This window comes from Salvelinus fontinalis, unplaced genomic scaffold (assembly GCF_029448725.1).
Source record: "Salvelinus fontinalis isolate EN_2023a unplaced genomic scaffold, ASM2944872v1 scaffold_0504, whole genome shotgun sequence".
Taxonomy (NCBI): Eukaryota; Metazoa; Chordata; class Actinopteri; order Salmoniformes; family Salmonidae; genus Salvelinus; species Salvelinus fontinalis.
This window is the reverse complement of record NW_026600713.1, coordinates 22,404-42,542: the sequence shown is the minus strand read 5'-3', so window position 1 is coordinate 42,542 and position 20,139 is coordinate 22,404. Positions and strand designations below refer to the sequence as shown.

At 48.7% G+C, this 20,139-nt stretch overlaps 1 protein-coding gene across 1 annotated transcript; it reads left to right on the top strand.

Annotated features, from left to right (window-relative positions):
• The first annotated feature begins 15,422 nt into the window (after positions 1-15,422).
• On the top strand, positions 15,423-18,438 carry LOC129846361 (muscarinic acetylcholine receptor M3-like). Its single transcript, XM_055914286.1, has 4 exons — positions 15,423-15,643; positions 15,938-16,088; positions 16,393-16,462; positions 16,892-18,438. The coding sequence occupies exons 1-4, from the start codon at positions 15,423-15,425 to the stop codon at positions 18,436-18,438; spliced, it is 1,989 nt and encodes a 662-aa protein (XP_055770261.1).
• The last annotated feature ends 1,701 nt before the right edge of the window (positions 18,439-20,139 follow it).

Genomic DNA, 20,139 nt, shown 5'->3' with positions numbered 1-20,139 from the left:
TATATCTCTGCTGTCCTCTGGTCCCCTGGTAGAACCATATAATATATCTCTGCTGTCCTCTGGTCCTCTGGTAGAACCATATAATATATCTCTGCTGTCCTCTGGTAGAACCATATAATATATCTCTGCTGTCCTCTGGTAGAACCATATAATATATCTCTGCTGTCCTCTGGTAGAACCATATAATATATCTCTGCTGTCCTCTGGTAGAACCACATAATATATCTCTGCTGTCCTCTGTTAGAACCACATAATATATCTCTGCTGTCCTCTGGTAGAACCATATAATATATCTCTGCTGTCCTCTGGTAGAACCATATAATATATCTCTGCTGTCCTCTGGTAGAACCACATAATATATCTCTGCTGTCCTCTGGTAGAACCACATAATATATCTCTGCTGTCCTCTGGTCCTCTGGTAGAACCATATAATATATCTCTGCTGTCCTCTGGTAGAACCACATAATATATCTCTGCTGTCCTCTGGTAGAACCACATAATATATCTCTGCTGTCCTCTGGTCCTCTGGTAGAACCATATAATATATCTCTGCTGTCCTCTGGTAGAACCACATAATATATCTCTGCTGTCCTCTGGTAGAACCATATAATATATCTCTGCTGTCCTCTGGTAGAACCATATAATATATCTCTGCTGTCCTCTGGTAGAACCACATAATATATCTCTGCTGTCCTCTGGTCCTCTGGTAGAACCATATAATATATCTCTGCTGTCCTCTGGTAGAACCACATAATATATCTCTGCTGTCCTCTGGTAGAACCATATAATATATCTCTGCTGTCCTCTGGTAGAACCATATAATATATCTCTGCTGTCCTCTGGTAGAACCACATAATATATCTCTGCTGTCCTCTGGTAGAACCACATAATATATCTCTGCTGTCCTCTGGTCCCCTGGTAGAACCACATAATATATCTCTGCTGTCCTCTGGTAGAACCATATAATATATCTCTGCTGTCCTCTGGTAGAACCATATAATATATCTCTGCTGTCCTCTGGTAGAACCACATAATATATCTCTGCTGTCCTCTGGTAGAACCATATAATATATCTCTGGTCCTCTGGTAGAACCATATAATATATCTCTGCTGTCCTCTGGTCCTCTGGTAGAACCACATAATATATCTCTGCTGTCCTCTGGTTCTCTGGTAGAACCACATACTATATCTCTGCTTTCCTCTGGTAGAACCATATAATATATCTCTGCTGTCCTCTGGTCCTCTGGTAGAACCACATAATATATCTCTCCTGTCCTCTGGTAGAACCATATAATATATCTCTGCTGTCCTCTGGTAGAACCATATAATATATCTCCGCTGTCCTCTGGTCCTCTGGTAGAACCACATAATATATCTCTGCTGTCCTCTGGTCCTCTGGTAGAACCACATAACATAGACATGGTCTAAGGTAGAACCACAGTGTGTTTAGGAAAGTTAAGAGGTACTCCATCATAATACAACACAGTGCTTCATTATATAGAGTTCTCCTGATATCTCCAGGAGCGATTAGTATCATTTTTTGTCAATTTTTTTGTCCTCTGTTAGGTAATTAGCAATTAGTGTTAGTTCTTCAGTCTCCCCTGGTTTAGCCAGAGTTCTCCTGATATCTCCAGGAGTGATTAGTATAATTATTTTGTCCATTTTTTTGTCCTCTGTTAGGTAATTAGCAATTAGTGTTAGTTCTTCAGTCTCCCCTGCTTTCTCAGCGGCAGTTCTAAGTGTTTTTGTAGCAAAACAAAGACCGTCGACGAAACAAAGACGTTCCTGTGGAGTTGAGGAAAGATAGGAACTCACCACTCTCGTTCCTGTGGAGTTGAGGAAAGATAGGAACTCACCACTCTCTTTCCTGTGGAGTTGAGGAAAGATAGGAACTCACCACTCTCGTTCCTGTGGAGTTGAGGAAAGATAGGAACTCACCACTCTCGTTCCTGTGGAGTTGAGGAAAGATAGGAACTCACCACTCTCGTTCCTGTGGAGTTGAGGAAAGATAGGAACTCACCACTCTCGTTCCTGTGGAGTTGAGGAAAGATAGGAACTCACCACTCTCGTTCCTGTGGAGTTGAGGAAAGATAGGAACTCACCACTCTCGTTCCTGTGGAGTTGAGGAAAGATAGGAACTCACCACTCTCGTTCCTGTGGAGTTGAGGAAAGATAGGAACTCACCACTCTCGTTCCTGTGGAGTTGAGGAAAGATAGGAACTCACCACTCTCGTTCCTGTGGAGTTGAGGAAAGATAGGAACTCACCACTCTCGTTCCTGTGGAGTTGAGGAAAGATAGGAACTCACCACTCTCGTTCCTGTGGAGTTGAGGAAAGATAGGAACTCACCACTCTCGTTCCTGTGGAGTTGAGGAAAGATAGGAACTCACCACTCTCGTTCCTGTGGAGTTGAGGAAAGATAGGAACTCACCACTCTCGTTCCTGTGGAGTTGAGGAAAGATAGGAACTCACCACTCTCTTTCCTGTGGAGTTGAGGAAAGATAGGAACTCACCACTCTCGTTCCTGTGGAGTTGAGGAAAGATAGGAACTCACCACTCTCTTTCCTGTGGAGTTGAGGAAAGATAGGAACTCACCACTCTCGTTCCTGTGGAGTTGAGGAAAGATAGGAACTCACCACTCTCTTTCCTGTGGAGTTGAGGAAAGATAGGAACTCACCACTCTCTTTCCTGTGGAGTTGAGGAAAGATAGGAACTCACCACTCTCGTTCCTGTGGAGTTGAGGAAAGATAGGAACTCACCACTCTCGTTCCTGTGGAGTTGAGGAAAGATAGGAACTCACCACTCTCTTTCCTGTGGAGTTGAGGAAAGATAGGAACTCACCACTCTCGTTCCTGTGGAGTTGAGGAAAGATAGGAACTCACCACTCTCGTTCCTGTGGAGTTGAGGAAAGATAGGAACTCTCTCACTTGATAGTCTTCGTTATTTACAGATCATCTCATTTTGCTCTTGTGTAGCTTTGTCAGCTATGTGTCTGTTTTCTGTACCTGTTCCCACCTCTCCCTGTAGACTTTACAGACACTCCCCTCTCCTTGGCTGCAACCCTTCTAATTCCGTGGACACTGGAATTCCGGGTCTCTGTTACTGTTTGGAACTGCCGATCTGCGGTCAAGAACGCTGAGTTCATCTCAGCCTATGCTGCCCTTCAGACCCTTGACCTTTTGGCCCTGAAGGAGACATGGATCACCTCAGAGAACACTGCTACTCCAGCTGCTCTCTCTTCATCTGACTACGTTTTCTCTCATAGTCCGACAGCATCTGGTCGTCACGGTGGTGGCACAGGGCTACTCATTTATCCTAAGTGGAGATTTTCTCTTTCCTCCCTCTCTCACCTGTCCATCTCCTCATTTGAATTCCATGCTGTCACTGTCACTTGTCCACTCAAGCTTAACATTGTTGTCATCTATCGCCCACCAGGTGCCCTTGGAGAGTCCCTCAATGAGCTTGACACTTTGATAAGCTAATTTCCTGACGATGGCTCACCGCTCTTCGTACTTGGAGACTTCAATCTCCCAACGTTTGCCTTCGATTCATTTCTTTCCAACTCTCTTTTCCCTCCTTGCCTCTTTTGACCTCACCTTTTCCCGATCCTTTCCAACTCTCTTTCCCCTCCTTGCCTCTTTTGACCTCACCTTTTCCCGATCCTTTCCAACTCACAAGTCAAGCAATATGCTTGACCTCATCTTTACTAGGGGCTACTTGCCTACTAATCTCCCTGCAAGGTCTCTGATCACTACTTTGTTTCCCTTTGTCACCCTCTTCTCCAACCCTAAACGCTCAGCTCCTACCCAGATGGTCTCTCTCTCTCTCTCTCTCTCTCTCTCTCTCTCTCCCACTACTCTCTCCTCTTCTATCCTATCATCTCTAACCACTCAGCCCCTACCCAGATGGTCTCTCTCTCTCCCACTACTCTCTCCTCTTCTATCCTATCATCTCTAACCACTCAGCCCCTACCCAGATGGTCACTCTCTCCCACTACTCTCTCCTCTTCTATTCTATCATCTCTCCCTTCTGTTAAATCCTTCTCCCTCCTGTCTCCTGATTCTGCCTCTTCAACCCAACTCTTCTACCTTTCCGCATCCTATGACTCTCACTGTCCCCTTTCCTCCCGGCCGGCTCGGCCCTCCCCTCCTGCTCCGTGGCTTAGTGACTCAGTGCAAGCTTACAGAACAGGGCAGCAGACAGCTGAGGGAAAATGGAGGAAAACTAAACTTCCAGAGGACCTATCATCCTTTCACTCCCTCCTCTCTATCTTCTCTTCCTCTGTATCCTCTGCTAAAGCCACATTCTATCCCTCTATCTAGGAAACTCTTTTCCACCTTCTCCTACGTCCTTAATCCTCTTAACGTCACCTGGTAGAAGCAGCCAGGTAGGATTTAATCTAAGAGTGTACAGAGCCTGAGAACTCTCTCAGAATGATCTTCTAACAAGTCTGGCTTCAAGATGGCTCACTCAACCGAGGCTGTCCTTCCCTGTGTTACGGAGGCTCCCCGCACTACCAAAGCTAAATATTAATAATAAAAAACGTTTACCCCCTTTTTCTCCCAAATTCCGTCATATTCAATTGGTAGTTACAGTCTTGTCTCATCGCTGCAATTCCCGTACGGACTCGGGAGAGGCAAAGGTCGAAAGCCGTGCGTCCTCCGAAACACAACCCAACCAAGCCGCACTGCTTCTTGACACAATGCCCACTTAACCCGGAAGCCAGCCGCACCCTTGTGTCGGAGGAAACACCGTACCCCTGGCGACCGTGTCAGCGTGCATAGCGCCCGGCCCGCCACAGGAGTCGCTAGAGCGTGACGGGACAAGAACATCCCTGCCGGGCCAAACGCTCCCCTAAACCGGACGACGCTGGGCCAATTGTGCGCCGCCCCATTGGTCTCCCGGTCGCTGCCGGCTGCGACAGAGCCTGGACTCGAACCAGGATCTCTAGTGGCACAGCTAGCACTACGACGCAGTGCCTTAGACAAAGCTAAAGCTAAATCTTTAACCTCTGTTCTCATCTTCCTAGATCTATCCGCTGCCTTCGACACTGTGAACCATCAGATCCTTCTCTCCACCCTCTCAGGGCTGGGCGTCTCAGACCCTGCCTCCTCTCCACCCTCTCAGGGCTGGGTGTCTCAGGCTCTATCAGATCCTCCTCTCCACCCTCTCAGGGCTGGGCGTCTCAGGTTCTATCAGATCCTCCTCTCCACCCTCTCAGGGCTGGGTGTCTCAGACTCTATCAGATCCTCCTCTCCACCCTCTCAGGGCTGGGTGTCTCAGGCTCTATCAGATCCTCCTCTCCACCCTCTCAGAGCTGGGTGTCACAGGCTCTATCAGATCCTCCTCTCCACCCTCTCAGGGCTGGGTGTCTCAGACTCTATCAGATCCTCCTCTCCACCCTCTCAGGGCTGGGTGTCTCAGGCTCTATCAGATCCTCCTCTCCACCCTCTCAGGGCTGGGTGTCTCAGGCTCTATCAGATCCTCCTCTCCACCCTCTCAGGGCTGGGTGTCTCAGGCTCTATCAGATCCTCCTCTCCACCCTCTCAAGGTTGGGCGTCTCAGACTCTATCTATCAGATCCTCCTCTCCACCCTCTCAGGGCTGGGCGTCTCAGGTTCTATCAGATCCTCCTCTCCACCCTCTCAGGGCTGGGTGTCTCAGGCTCTATCAGATCCTCCTCTCCACCCTCTCAGGGTTGGGAGTCTCAGGTTCTATCAGATCCTCCTCTCCATCCTCTCAGGGCTGGGTGTCTCAGACTCTATCAGATCCTCCTCTCCACCCTCTCAGGGCTGGGTGTCTCAGGCTCTATCAGATCCTCCTCTCCACCCTCTCAGGGCTGAGTGTCTCAGGCTCTATCAGATCCTCCTCTCCACCCTCTCAGGGCTGGGTGTCTCAGGCTCTATCAGATCCTCCTCTCCACCCTCTCAGGGCTGGGCGTCTCAGGGTCTATCAGATCCTCCTCTCCACCCTCTCAGGACTGGGTGTCTCAGGGTCTATCAGATCCTCCTCTCCACCCTCTCAGGACTGGGTGTCTCAGGCTCTATCAGATCCTCCTCTCCACCCTCTCAGGGCTGGGAGTCTCAGGCTCTATCAGATCCTCCTCTCCACCCTCTCAGGGCTGGGTGTCTCAGGCTCTATCAGATCCTCCTCTCCACCCTCTCAGGGTTGGGAGTCTCAGGTTCTATCAGATCCTCCTCTCCATCCTCTCAGGGCTGGGCGTCTCAGGTTCTATCAGATCCTCCTCTCCACCCTCTCAGGGCTGGGTGTCTCAGGCTCTATCAGATCCTCCTCTCCACCCTCTCAGGGCTGGGTGTCTCAGGCTCTATCAGATCCTCCTCTCCACCCTCTCAGGGCTGGGTGTCTCAGGCTCTATCAGATCCTCCTCTCCACCCTCTCAGGACTGGGTGTCTCAGGCTCTATCAGATCCTCCTCTCCACCCTCTCAGGGCTGGGAGTCTCAGGCTCTGCACACTCTTGAATTGCATCCAACCTGGCAGGCCGCTCCGACCAGGTGACGTGGAGAGGATCTGTGTCTGCGCCACATCACAGAGTGGTGTTCCATCCTACTGGCCTCCTCTGTGTGGGGAGTAGTGATCCACATCACAGAGTGGTGTTCCATCCTACTGGCCTCCTCTGTATGGGGAGTAGTGATCCACATCACAGAGTGGTGTTCCATCCTACTGGCCTCCTCTGTGTGGAGAGTAGTGATCCACATCACAGAGTGGTGTTCCATCCTACTGGCCTCCTCTGTGTGGGGAGTAGTGATCCACATCACAGAGTGGTGTTCCATCCTACTGGCCTCCTCTGTGTGGGGAGTAGTGATCCACATCACAGAGTGGTGTTCCATCCTACTGGCCTCCTCTGTGTGGGGAGTAGTGATCCACATCACAGAGTGGTGTTCCATCCTACTGGCCTCCTCTGTATGGGGAGTAGTGATCCACATCACAGAGTGGTGTTCCATCCTACTGGCCTCCTCTGTGTGGGGAGTAGTGATCCACATCACAGAGTGGTGTTCCATCCTACTGGCCTCCTCTGTATGGGGAGTAGTGATCCACATCACAGAGTGGTGTTCCATCCTACTGGCCTCCTCTGTGTGGGGAGTAGTGATCCACATCACAGAGTGGTGTTCCATCCTACTGGCCTCCTCTGTATGGGGAGTAGTGATCCACATCACAGAGTGGTGTTCCATCCTACTGGCCTCCTCTGTGTGGGGAGTAGTGATCCACATCACAGAGTGGTGTTCCATCCTACTGGCCTCCTCTGTATGGGGAGTAGTGATCCACATCACAGAGTTGTGTTCCATCCTACTGGCCTCCTCTGTGTGGGGAGTAGTGATCCACATCACAGAGTGGTGTTCCATCCTACTGGCCTCCTCTGTATGGGGAGTAGTGATCCACATCACAGAGTGGTGTTCCATCCTACTGGCCTCCTCTGTGTGGGGAGTAGTGATCCACATCACAGAGTGGTGTTCCATCCTACTGGCCTCCTCTGTGTGGAGAGTAGTGATCCACATCACAGAGTGGTGTTCCATCCTACTGGCCTCCTCTGTGTGGGGAGTAGTGATCCACATCACAGAGTGGTGTTCCATCCTACTGGCCTCCTCTGTGTGGGGAGTAGTGATCCACATCACAGAGTGGTGTTCCATCCTACTGGCCTCCTCTGTGTGGGGAGTAGTGATCCACATCACAGAGTGGTGTTCCATCCTACTGGCCTCCTCTGTGTGGGGAGTAGTGATCCACATCACAGAGTGGTGTTCCATCCTACTGGCCTCCTCTGTGTGGGGAGTAGTGATCCACATCACAGAGTGGTGTTCCATCCTACTGGCCTCCTCTGTGTGGGGAGTAGTGATCCACATCACAGAGTGGTGTTCCATCCTACTGGCCTCCTCTGTGTGGGGAGTAGTGATCCACATCACAGAGTGGTGTTCCATCCTACTGGCCTCCTCTGTGTGGGGAGTAGTGATCCACATCACAGAGTGGTGTTCCATCCTACTGGCCTCCTCTGTGTGGAGAGTAGTGATCCACATCACAGAGTGGTGTTCCATCCTACTGGCCTCCTCTGTATGGGGAGTAGTGATCCACATCACAGAGTGGTGTTCCATCCTACTGGCCTCCTCTGTGTGGGGAGTAGTGATCCACATCACAGAGTGGTGTTCCATCCTACTGGCCTCCTCTGTGTGGGGAGTAGTGATCCACATCACAGAGTGGTGTTCCATCCTACTGGCCTCCTCTGTATGGGGAGTAGTGATCCACATCACAGAGTGGTGTTCCATCCTACTGGCCTCCTCTGTGTGGGGAGTAGTGATCCACATCACAGAGTGGTGTTCCATCCTACTGGCCTCCTCTGTATGGGGAGTAGTGATCCACATCACAGAGTGGTGTTCCATCCTACTGGCCTCCTCTGTGTGGGGAGTAGTGATCCACATCACAGAGTGGTGTTCCATCCTACTGGTCTCCTCTGAGTGGGGAGTAGTGATCCACATCACAGAGTGGTGTTCCATCCTACTGGCCTCCTCTGTGTGGAGAGTAGTGATCCACATCACAGAGTGGTGTTCCATCCTACTGGCCTCCTCTGTGTGGGGAGTAGTGATCCACATCACAGAGTGGTGTTCCATCCTACTGGCCTCCTCTGTGTGGGGAGTAGTGATCCACATCACAGAGTGGTGTTCCATCCTACTGGCCTCCTCTGTATGGGGAGTAGTGATCCACATCACAGAGTGGTGTTCCATCCTACTGGCCTCCTCTGTGTTGGGGAGTAGTGATCCACATCACAGAGTGGTGTTCCATCCTACTGGCCTCCTCTGTATGGGGAGTAGTGATCCACATCACAGAGTGGTGTTCCATCCTACTGGCCTCCTCTGTGTGGGGAGTAGTGATCCACATCACAGAGTGGTGTTCCATCCTACTGGCCTCCTCTGTGTGGGGAGTAGTGATCCACATCACAGAGTGGTGTTCCATCCTACTGGCCTCCTCTGAGTGGGGAGTAGTGATCCACATCACAGAGTGGTGTTCCATCCTACTGGCCTCCTCTGAGGTAATCACACAGCTCTGAGTATCTCTCACCAGCTGTCTCAGTTCCCGTCAGCTCTGATTGAGATCAATTACATGATCGTGGCAACGCTGTGTCTTGTTGTGTTGTGCCCACAGAGCGTTGTCACTCAGAGGCCTGAAATATACTTTTTGTTTGTGTTTGTTTGAGAGGGGAACTGAAGAGGAATAGACACTCTGGTGTTTTGTAAAACCATCCTTTATTCTTTCCTAAAACCTCCAACTGGTTTAGAATGTCCCTTTAGTGAACACCCACCCACTGAACCTCTTCTATCAAACAGCACTAATGAAATCTATTTGATCCGTCTTTCCCCCCTCTTTCTCCATTTCTCTCTCTCTCTGACTCTTTCTCTCTCTCTCTCTCTGACTTTCTCTCTCTCTCGTTCTCTCTCTCTCTTTCTCCCCCTCTCGTTCTCTCTCGTTCTCTCTCTCTCTGTCTCTCTCTCTCTCTCTCTCTCTCTCTCTCTCTCTCTCTCTCTCTCTCTCTCTCTCTCTCTCTCTCTCTCTCTCTCTCTCTCTCTCTCTCTCTCTCTCTCTCTCTCTCTCTCTCGCTCTCTCTCTCTCTCGTTCTCTCTCGTTCTCTCTCGCTCTCTCTCTCTCTCTCGTTCTCTCTCTCTCTCCATCTCTCTCTCTCTCTCTCGTTCTCTCTTGTTCTCTCTCTCTCTCGTTCTCTCTCTCTCGTTCTCTCTCTCTCTCTCTCTCTCTCTCTCTCTCTCTCTCTCTCTCTCTCTCTCTCTCTCTCTCTCTCTCTCTCTCTCTCTCTCTCTCTCTCTCTCTCTCTCTCTCTCTCTCACGTTCGCTACCCTTCTCTATCCCTCAGTGGTTTAAAGCAGGGACAGAATATGCAGCCAGTCGAAGGGGTAGTCTCTGGGATTCTGGGGCCTTGACTATGGCTTAACAGATGGTTTCCCAGAAGCCACTGTGGGAGGGCGGGAGGCAGGGCAAGGTTACGAACAGGGTATCAGCGAGGTAGTTTTCCTCTCAAACTGTGATTGGCTGATCTCTACTGTGTATGTGACCTATAGTAACATGGTGGCTGAAGGATGAAGTAGGTGACAGGTGTGAACCTCGCCGCCCGCTACCCATGGTGCATTGCGGGGCAGAACTCCTCTGGTGGTCACACATGGAGGTTACAGCAGCTTAGAGGTGAAGTGGTATATTCACTAGACCGGGTGACGCTGAGTTGCCAGACTGACCTGGTCTGGTCTCCAAGCTGTATCTCTCACGGCTCAGATCACGTTCTGGCAGTCAAAAGATTCAAAATGGCTAGGGACATGATCTCTAACCAAAGGGTAAAGGATGAGGATTTGGCGTCAATAGTGAAAATGAATTTATTTAGAGTTTCCCTTGACGGGGAAAGGCTGGAGGAGGCTGGTTGGGGAGGTATAGGATGATGAGCTCATTGTAATGGCTGGAGGAGGCTGGTTGGGGAGGTATAGGATGATGAGCTCATTGTAATGGCTGGAGGAGGCTGGTTGGGGAGGTATAGGATGATGAGCTCATTGTAATGGCTGGAGGAGGCTGGTGGGGGAGGTATAGGATGATGAGCTCATTGTAATGGCTGGAGGAGGCTGAATGGGGGAGGTATAGGATGATGAGCTCATTGTAATGGCTGGAGGAGGCTGAATGGGGGAGGTATAGGATGATGAGCTCATTGTAATGGCTGGAGGAGGCTGGTTGGGGAGGTATATGATGATGAGCTCATTGTAATGGCTGGAGGAGGCTGGTGGGGGAGGTATAGGATGATGAGCTCATTGTAATGGCTGGAGGAGTCTGGTTGGGGAGGTAGGATGATGAGCTCATTGTAATGGCTGGAGGAGGCTGAATGGGGGAGGTATAGGATGATGAGCTCATTGTAATGGCTGGAGGAGGCTGAATGGGGGAGGTATAGGATGATGAGCTCATTGTAATGGCTGGAGGAGGCTGGTGGGGGAGGTATAGGATGATGAGCTCATTGTAATGGCTGGGGGAGGCTGGTGGGGGAGGTATAGGATGATGAGCTCATTGTAATGGCTGGAGGAGGCTGGTGGGGGAGGTATAGGATGATGAGCTCATTGTAATGGCTGGGGGAGGCTGGTGGGGGAGGTATAGGATGATGAGCTCATTGTAATGGCTGGAGGAGGCTGGTTGGGGAGGTATAGGATGATGAGCTCATTGTAATGGCTGGAGGAGGCTGGTGGGGGAGGTATAGGATGATGAGCTCATTGTAATGGCTGGAGGAGGCTGGTGGGGGAGGTATAGGATGATGAGCTCATTGTAATGGCTGGAGGAGGCTGGTTGTGGAGGTATAGGATGATGAGCTCATTGTAATGGCTGGAGGAGGCTGGTGGGGGAGGTATAGGATGATGAGCTCATTGTAATGGCTGGAGGAGGCTGAATGGGGGAGGTATAGGATGATGAGCTCATTGTAATGGCTGGAGGAGGCTGAATGGGGGAGGTATAGGATGATGAGCTCATTGTAATGGCAGGAGGAGGCTGGTTGGGGAGGTATAGGATGATGAGCTCATTGTAATGGCTGGAGGAGGCTGGTGGGGGAGGTATAGAGGAGGCTGGTGGGGGAGGTATAGGATGATGAGCTCATTGTAATGGCTGGAGGAGGCTGGTTGGGGAGGTATAGGATGATGAGCTCATTGTAATGGCTGGAGGAGGCTGGTGGGGGAGGTATAGGATGATGAGCTCATTGTAATGGCTGGAGGAGGCTGGTTGGGGAGGTATAGGATGATGAGCTCATTGTAATGGCTGGAGGAGGCTGGTGGGGGAGGTATAGGATGATGATGAGCTCATTGTAATGGCTGGAGGAGGCTGGTGGGGGAGGTATAGGATGATGAGCTCATTGTAAAGGCTGGAGGAGGCTGATGGGGGAGGTATAGGATGATGAGCTCATTGTAATGGCTGGAGGAGACTGGTGGGGGAGGTATAGGATGATGAGCTCATTGTAATGGCAGGAGGAGGCTGGTGGGAGAGGTATAGGATGATGAGCTCATTGTAATGGCTGGAGGAGGCTGGTTGGGGAGGTATAGGATGATGAGCTCATTGTAATGGCTGGAGGAGGCTGGTTGGGGAGGTATAGGATGATGAGCTCATTGTAATGGCAGGAGGAGGCTGAATGGGGGAGGTATAGGATGATGAGCTCATTGTAATGGCTGGAGGAGGCTGGTGGGGGAGGTATAGGATGATGAGCTCATTGTAATGGCTGGAGGAGGCTGGTTGGGGAGGTATATGATGATGAGCTCATTGTAATGGCTGGAGGAGGCTGGTGGGGGAGGTATAGGATGATGAGCTCATTGTAATGGCAGGAGGAGGCTGAATGGGGGAGGTATAGGATGATGAGCTCATTGTAATGGCTGGAGGAGGCTGGTGGGGGAGGTATAGGATGATGAGCTCATTGTAATGGCTGGAGGAGGGTGGTTGGGGAGGTATAGGATGATGAGCTCATTGTAATGGCTGGAGGAGGCTGGTTGGGGAGGTATAGGATGATGAGCTCATTGTAATGGCTGGAGGAGGCTGGTGGGGGAGGTATAGGATGATGAGCTCATTGTAAAGGCTGGAGGAGGCTTGTTGGGGAGGTATAGGATGATGAGCTCATTGTAATGGCTGGAGGAGGCTGGTTGGGGAGGTATAGGATGATGAGCTCATTGTAATGGCTGGAGGAGGCTGGTGGGGGAGGTATAGGATGATGAGCTCATTGGCTGGAGTGGAATAAATGGAACGCTGGCAAACATGGGGTTTCCATATGTTATTTTTCACCCCAAATTCGTGATATCTAATTGATAGTCACAATCTTGTCTCATCGCTGCAACTCACCAACGGGCTCGGGAGAGCAGAAGGTCGAGTCATGCGTCCTCCGAAACATGACCCGCCAAGCCGCGCTTAACACCCGCCCACTTAACCCCGGAAGCCAGCCGCACCAAATCAAATCAAATCAAAGTTTATTTGTCACGTGCATCGAATACAACAGGTGTAGATCTTAAAGTGAAATGATTACTTTCAAGCCCCTAAGCAATTTTTAAGTAATTAATAGGTATTATGTAAACAATAGATAAGTAAAGAAATTTTAAAAAACTGTAAAATGACAGTGAAAATAACAGTAGTGAGGCTATAAACAGGTGGTACCGGTTCAGAGTCAATGTGCGGGGGCACAGGTTAGTCGGGCTAATTGAGGTACTATGTACATGTAGGTATAGTTAAAGTGACTATGCATAGAGGATAAACAGAGAGTAGCAGCAGCGTAAAAGAGGGGTTGGTGGGGGGAGGTGCCTTGTGGTCAGAGGCCGAGCACTTGCAGTACCAGGCAGTGATGCAACCAGTCAGGATGCTCTCGATGTTGCAGCTGTATAACCTTTTGAGGATCTCAGGACCCATGCCAAATCTTTTCAGTCTCCTGAGGGGGAATAGGTTTTGTCGTGCCCTCTTCACGACTGTCTTGGTGTGTTTGGACCATATTACTTTGTTGGTGATGTGGACACCAAGGAACTTGAAGCTCTCAACCTGCTCCACTACAGCCCTGTAGAGAGATTGCATCATCTGTGGATCTGTTTGAGTGATATGCAAATTGGAGTGGGTCTAGGTTTTCTGGGATAATGGTGTTGATGTGAGCCATTACCAGCCTTTCAATGCACTTCATGGCTACGGACGTGAGTGCTACGTGTCTGTAGTCATTTAGGCAGGTTACCTTTGTGTTCATGGGCACAGGGACTATGGTGGTCTGCTTGAAACATGTTGGTAATACAGACTCAATCAGGGACATGTTGAAAATGTCAGTGAAGACACCTGCCAGTTGGTCAGCACATGCTCGGAGCACACATCCTGGTAATCCGTCTGGCCCAGCGGCCTTGTGAATTTTTACCCGTTTAAAGGTCTTTCTCACGTCAGCTACGGAGACCGGGATTACACAGTCATCTGGAACAGCTTGTGCTCTCATGCATGCCTCAGTGTTGCTTGCCTCGAAGCGAGCATAGAAGTGATTTAGCTCGTCTGGTAGGCTCGTGTCACTGGGCAGCTCGCGGCTATGCTTCCCTTTGTAGTCTGTTATAGTTTGCAGGCCCTGCCACATCCGACGAGCGTCAGAGCCGGTGTAGCACGATTCAATCTTAGTCCTGTATTGGCGCTTTGCCTGTTTGATGATTTGTCAGAGGGGATAGCGGGATTTCTCATAAGCTTCCGGGTTAGAGTCGGCAGCTCTAGCCTTTAGCTCAGTGTGAATGTTGCCTGTAATCGATGGCTTCTGGTTGGGATATGTAATTAAACGGTCACTGTGGGGATTAGGTTGTTGATGCACTTATTGATGAAGCCGTTGACTGAAGTAATATACTCCACAATGCCATTGGATGAATCCCGGAACATATTTTAGTCTGTGCTAGCAAAACTGTTGGTTTGCGTAGCATTCGCGTCATCTGACCACTTCCGTATTGAGCGAGTCACTGGCTCTTCCTGCTTTAGTTTTTGCTTGTAAGGAGGAATCAGGAGGATAGAATTATGGTCAGATTTGCCAAATGGACGGCGATTTAGTTGAGGTTTAGGGTTGAGTGAATGATTTGTCCCAAAAACAATGCTTTTAGTTTTTGAAATATTTAGGACTAACTTATTTTCTTGCCACCCATTATGAAACTGTCTGCAGCTCTTTGTTAAGTGTTGCAGTGATTTCACTTGCTGTGGTCGCTGACGTGTATAATATTAAGTCATCCACATACATAGACACTCTGGCATTACTCAAGGCCAGAGGCAGGTCATTAGTAAAGATTGAAAAAGTAGGGGGCCTAGACAGTTGCCCTGGGGAATGCCAGGCTCTACCTGGATTATGTTGGAGAGTCTTCTATTAAAGAACACCCTCTATGCAATACAAAATAATATACAGTGACTGTATAAAAAATTAGGAACATTTTCCTAATATTGAGTTGCACCACCCTTCTGCCCTCAGAACAGCCTAAATTCGTCGCGGCATGAACCCTACAAGGTGTTGAAAGCGTTCCACCGGGATGCTGGCCCATGTTGACTCCATTACTTCCCACAGTTGTGTCAAGTTGGCTGGATGTCCTTTGGGTGGTGGACCATTCTTGATACACACAGGAAACTGTTGAGCTTGAAAAATCCAGTAGCGTTGCAGGTCTTGACACACTCAAACCGGTGCGCCTTGCACCTACTACCATATCCCGTTCAAAGGCACTTAAATCAATTGTCTCAAGGCTTAAAAATCCTTCTTTAACCTGTCTCCTCCTCTTCATCTACACTGATTGAAGTGGATTTAACAATTTTGCATCAATAAGGGATCATAGCTTTCACCCGAATTCACCTGGTCAGTCTATGCCATGGAAAGAGCAGGTGTTCTTTAATGTTTTGTACACTCAGAGTATATGACTTTATAAAGCCAAATAACACATGTTTTTTTCTCTCCCAGGTGTCTCCAGAATATGCCCTCGGGACGGCAGCGCTATGACCTTGACCCTGAACTCGTCCAGCTCTTCCCCCTCTGTAGACCCCAGTATGTACCTGAACAACAGCTACCCAGGGTTGAAGGCCTACGCCGACAACGCCATCCTGGGCCTGGGCCTTGTGCTGGACAACGACTCCATTACCAGGGACCTCACCAACCTGACCAGGTATAGGTTAGAGGGTTAGAAACCGAATCCCAGAGTTGACTCTCTGAAGGGAATTCTCAGGGAGTGAGCCGGAAACTGGATGGGGTTTCTGGAATTCATTATCCTAGATACCATCTCCTGCCTGTTGTGCCCTTGAGCATGGGACTTAACCTGTAAACTGCTCCAGGGGTGTTGCACTGTGGCTGAGCCATTCCTACAACCTCTCCGTCTGTTTGTCTCGGGAGGGTTGGGATTAAGGAAATACATTTCAGTTTCAGTGTTACAATGTAATCATCTTGTTCTTCTTTCGACCAGCTGGTCCAACACCTCCCTCCTTGATCCCATGGTGACCTATGACCCTCTGGGAGGTCACACCATCTGGCAGGTCATCCTGATCGTGTTCCTCACCGGGTCTCTGTCTCTGGTCACCGTCGTAGGAAACATCCTGGTGCTCATCTCCTTCAAGGTAGATTGTAGGCCTAGACTAACGTCACAATGTATGATGACTGCCTGTAATTGATTAAGTAGGCTTGTCCGAGCCAGAATGGCCCACAGGGCATGAGCCTATCTCCTGTCTCTGTAGCGCGAGGTAGCTTGATGGCACGTGTATCGCAGGCCGTAATTATTGCAGGGGCGTACGTGCCTCAAAACTCTTACTGAATGGTCCACTACATTGTTTTTAACAGCTTTTAACATCATACGTCTTGTTAATTTGATGTTTTACTGTGGAGTGACACTTTAATAATAAAGGTTTCTCTTCTCTCTTCCAGGTGAACAAGCAGCTGAAGACAGTGAATAACTACTACCTCCTCAGTCTGGCCTTTGCTGACCTCATCATCGGTATTTTATTGTACTTTGTGTTTTCATACGTGTATAGATGATGTAATGTATCACAGCTGATATTAATAATAGATTGTACTATGATTGTCTACAGTGTCTCACAAATGTGTAATATGTACAGTCAATTACTGTAATATCAAATGTGTAATATGTATTAGTCAGTTACTGTAATATCAAATGTGTAATATGCATTAGTCAGTTACTGTAATATCAAATGTGTAATATGTATTAGTCAGTTACTGTAATATCAAATGTGTAATATGTATTAGTCAGTTATTGTAATATCAAATGTGTAATATGTATTAGTCAGTTACTGTAATATCAAATGGGTAATATATATTGTCAATTACTGTAATATCAAAAGTGTAATATATATTGTCAGTTACTGTAATATCGGAGTGAAACTAAAATACAGTGTTCTAATTCTAGGAACTCTTTCCATGAACCTCTACACTACCTACATTATCATGGACCAATGGGCTTTGGGGAACTGGGCGTGCGACCTGTGGTTGGCTATCGACTACGTGGCGAGCAACGCCTCCGTCATGAACCTGCTGGTCATCAGCTTCGACCGCTACTTCTCCATAACTCGACCTCTGACCTACCGGGCCAAGAGGACCACCAAGAGAGCTCTGACTATGATCAGCATGGCCTGGTCCGTGTCCTTCGTCCTGTGGGCGCCGGCTATACTCTTCTGGCAGTATATCGTAGGGGAGCGCACTGTGCCTCCTGGAGAATGCTTTATCCAGTTTCTCTCAGAGCCTATTATCACATTCTGCACGGCCATCGCTGCCTTCTACCTGCCGGTCACCATCATGACGGTTCTCTACTGGAGAATCTACAGAGAGACAGAGAACAGGCAGAAGGACCTGGCGGGGTTGAGGGGGTCGGGGGCAGGGAACAAGGCGGGCCAGGAGGGTAGCCAGAAGGAGGAGGAGGAGAAGATGAAGGAGGAGGCCCAGGAAGAGGAGGCTCCCATGGTGCCCAAGAAAGGAAGCTCCAGGAGCTGCAGCAGTTACGAGCTTAACCAGGCCGGTCAGAAAGGCTCTGGAGCCAAGAAGACCAGAGGACGCTTCCGGTTCTGGCCGCTGACTAGGTGGTCCAAGAAGACGACAATCACAGTGGGAGGAGAGCCGGAACACAGCAGCTCCGATAGCTGGAACAACAACGATGGGGGCGGGGCCTCCATGGACCAATCAGACTCTGAGGACGAGGAGGGGGCGACGGAGTCAAGCCGAGCTATATATTCCATCGTGGTCAACCTGCCGGGGATAAACTCCGCCCCTGGCAACAACCCTAACAATGACCCCCAGCTGACATCTCCTGAGGACCAGGATGCTTCGAAGGACCCTCTCCGGCCACCAGGGGGCGATAATAAGGACAAAAAGTCATCCTCTAATACCAGAAAGGAGAAGGACAAGGAAGACAAAAGCTACCACCAACGCTCCTTCTCTAAAACCCCCGTCACTTCCTCGTCTTCCATCCAGACCTCCACCAGGAGCCAAACAGGGGATGTGTCCTCCACCTCCAAGTCCCCCTCCTCGGCCACCTCGGCCCCCATCTCCCTGAAGAATGCGGCCATGGCCAAGCGCTTCGCCTCCAAAGCCAAGACCCAGATCACCAAGCGTAAGAAGCAGAGTGTAGTCAAGGAGAAGAAAGAGAAGAAGGCCGCCCAGACTCTCAGTGCCATCCTGTTGGCTTTCATCATAACCTGGACTCCCTATAACATTATGGTGTTGGTCAACACCTTCTGTACTGACTGCATCCCTGAGGCTCTGTGGGCTCTGGGCTACTGGCTGTGTTACGTCAACAGCACCATCAACCCCATGTGTTACGCCATGTGCAACCTCACCTTCAGGAATACCTTCAAGATGATTCTGCTCTGCCGCTGGCAGGACATCAACAAACGCAACAAGCCTCAGTTCCAGCAGAGGCAGACGGTCGCCTTCCGCAAGAAGGAGCCCTTGCAGGTGTAATCTACTGGGTCAGCTGTAGGACTCTGTCGGTACTGCCTCTCTGGGATTGTTTTACAGGATAGTTGGCCAGGGAGATGGACTGTACTTACAAGCCGTTCTCAACGATGAAGAGATTACATAATAATACAAAGAAAAATAGTAACACGACAAATAAAATACACAATTATTTTCAATTAACTCTGCATCTCTTCCAACTATTGACTTTTTTTTCACAACTGACACACCAGTTTGGTGCCAAAACATTGACAACAAAGACATATTGACATCGTAAAATCATTAAAAACGGTCTTAAAAAAACACAGGATACTTCATGCTGAATCCCTCATATTTAACAGCAATAGTATTCACCAACTTGGTTAATATTTAGAATAATGTTTTACAGCTTTGTCATTGTATTTTGATTTTTAAATCATATATGTTGCATGTGTTAAGGCCACACAGATGACCAGGGATATTTATACACGGACAGAAGGGGAGATTTGATTGGATTTATTTGATGTTTAGGGCACCCGACCCAATGGAATATTTGTCATATATAAAAGGGCTGTCAAATGTATGACATTTACATTTACATTTAAGTCATTTAGCAGACGCTCTTATCCAGAGCGACTTACAAATTGGACAATATCTGTTGGTGTTTCCAAGCCTGGTTTTAACTGAACTGTTGCTATACAGTTACAGAACATCAACAATCCTACAGAACACGGTTACAGAACTTCAACAATCCTACAGAACACGGTTACAGAACTTCAACAATCCTACAGAACACGGTTACAGAACTTCAACAATCCTACAGAACACGGTTACAGAACTTCAACAATCCTACAGAACACGGTTACAGAACATCAACAATCCTACAGAACACGGTTACAGAACTTCAACAATCCTACAGAACACGGTTACAGAACTTCAACAATCCTACAGAACACGGTTACAGAACTTCAACAATCCTACAGAACACGGTTACAGAACTTCAACAATCCTACAGAACACGGTTACAGAACTTCAACAATCCTACAGAACACGGTTACAGAACTTCAACAATCCTACAGAACACGGTTACAGAACTTCAACAATCCTACAGAACACGGTTACAGAACTTCAACAATCCTACAGAACACGGTTACAGAACTTCAACAATCCTACAGAACACGGTTACAGAACTTCAACAATCCTACAGAACACGGTTACAGAACTTCAACAATCCTACAGAACACGGTTACAGAACTTCAACAATCCTACAGAACACGGTTACAGAACTTCAACAATCCTACAGAACACGGTTACAGAACTTCAACAATCCTACAGAACACGGTTACAGAACTTCAACAATCCTACAGAACACGGTTACAGAACATCAACAATCCTACAGAACACGGTTACAGTACTTCAACAATCCTACAGAACACGGTTACAGAACTTCAACAATCCTACAGAACACGGTTACAGAACTTCAACAATCCTACAGAACACGGTTGCCTTTCCAGTTGGCAGATAGATACAATCGGGTGAATCAGTGGACATGTAAAGCTGCAGTACTTTGTAAAGGTGCAGTACTTTGTAAAGGTGCAGTACTTTGTAAAGGTGCAGTACTTTGTAAAGGTGCAGTACTTTGTAAAGGTGCAGTACTTTGTAAAGGTGCAGTACTTTGTAAAGGTGCAGTACTTTGTTAAGCTACAGTACTTTGTAAAGATGCATTAC

Coding starts and splice junctions, on each gene's coding strand:
- LOC129846361 (XM_055914286.1), top strand. CDS start 15,423: ATGTTTTTTTCTCTCCCAGGTGTCTCCAGAATATGCCCTCGGGACGGC. Junction 15,644..15,937: donor GACCTCACCAACCTGACCAG/GTATAGGTTAGA, acceptor TCTTTCGACCAG/CTGGTCCAACACCTCCCTCC. Junction 16,463..16,891: donor CTTTGCTGACCTCATCATCG/GTATTTTATTGT, acceptor TTCTAATTCTAG/GAACTCTTTCCATGAACCTC.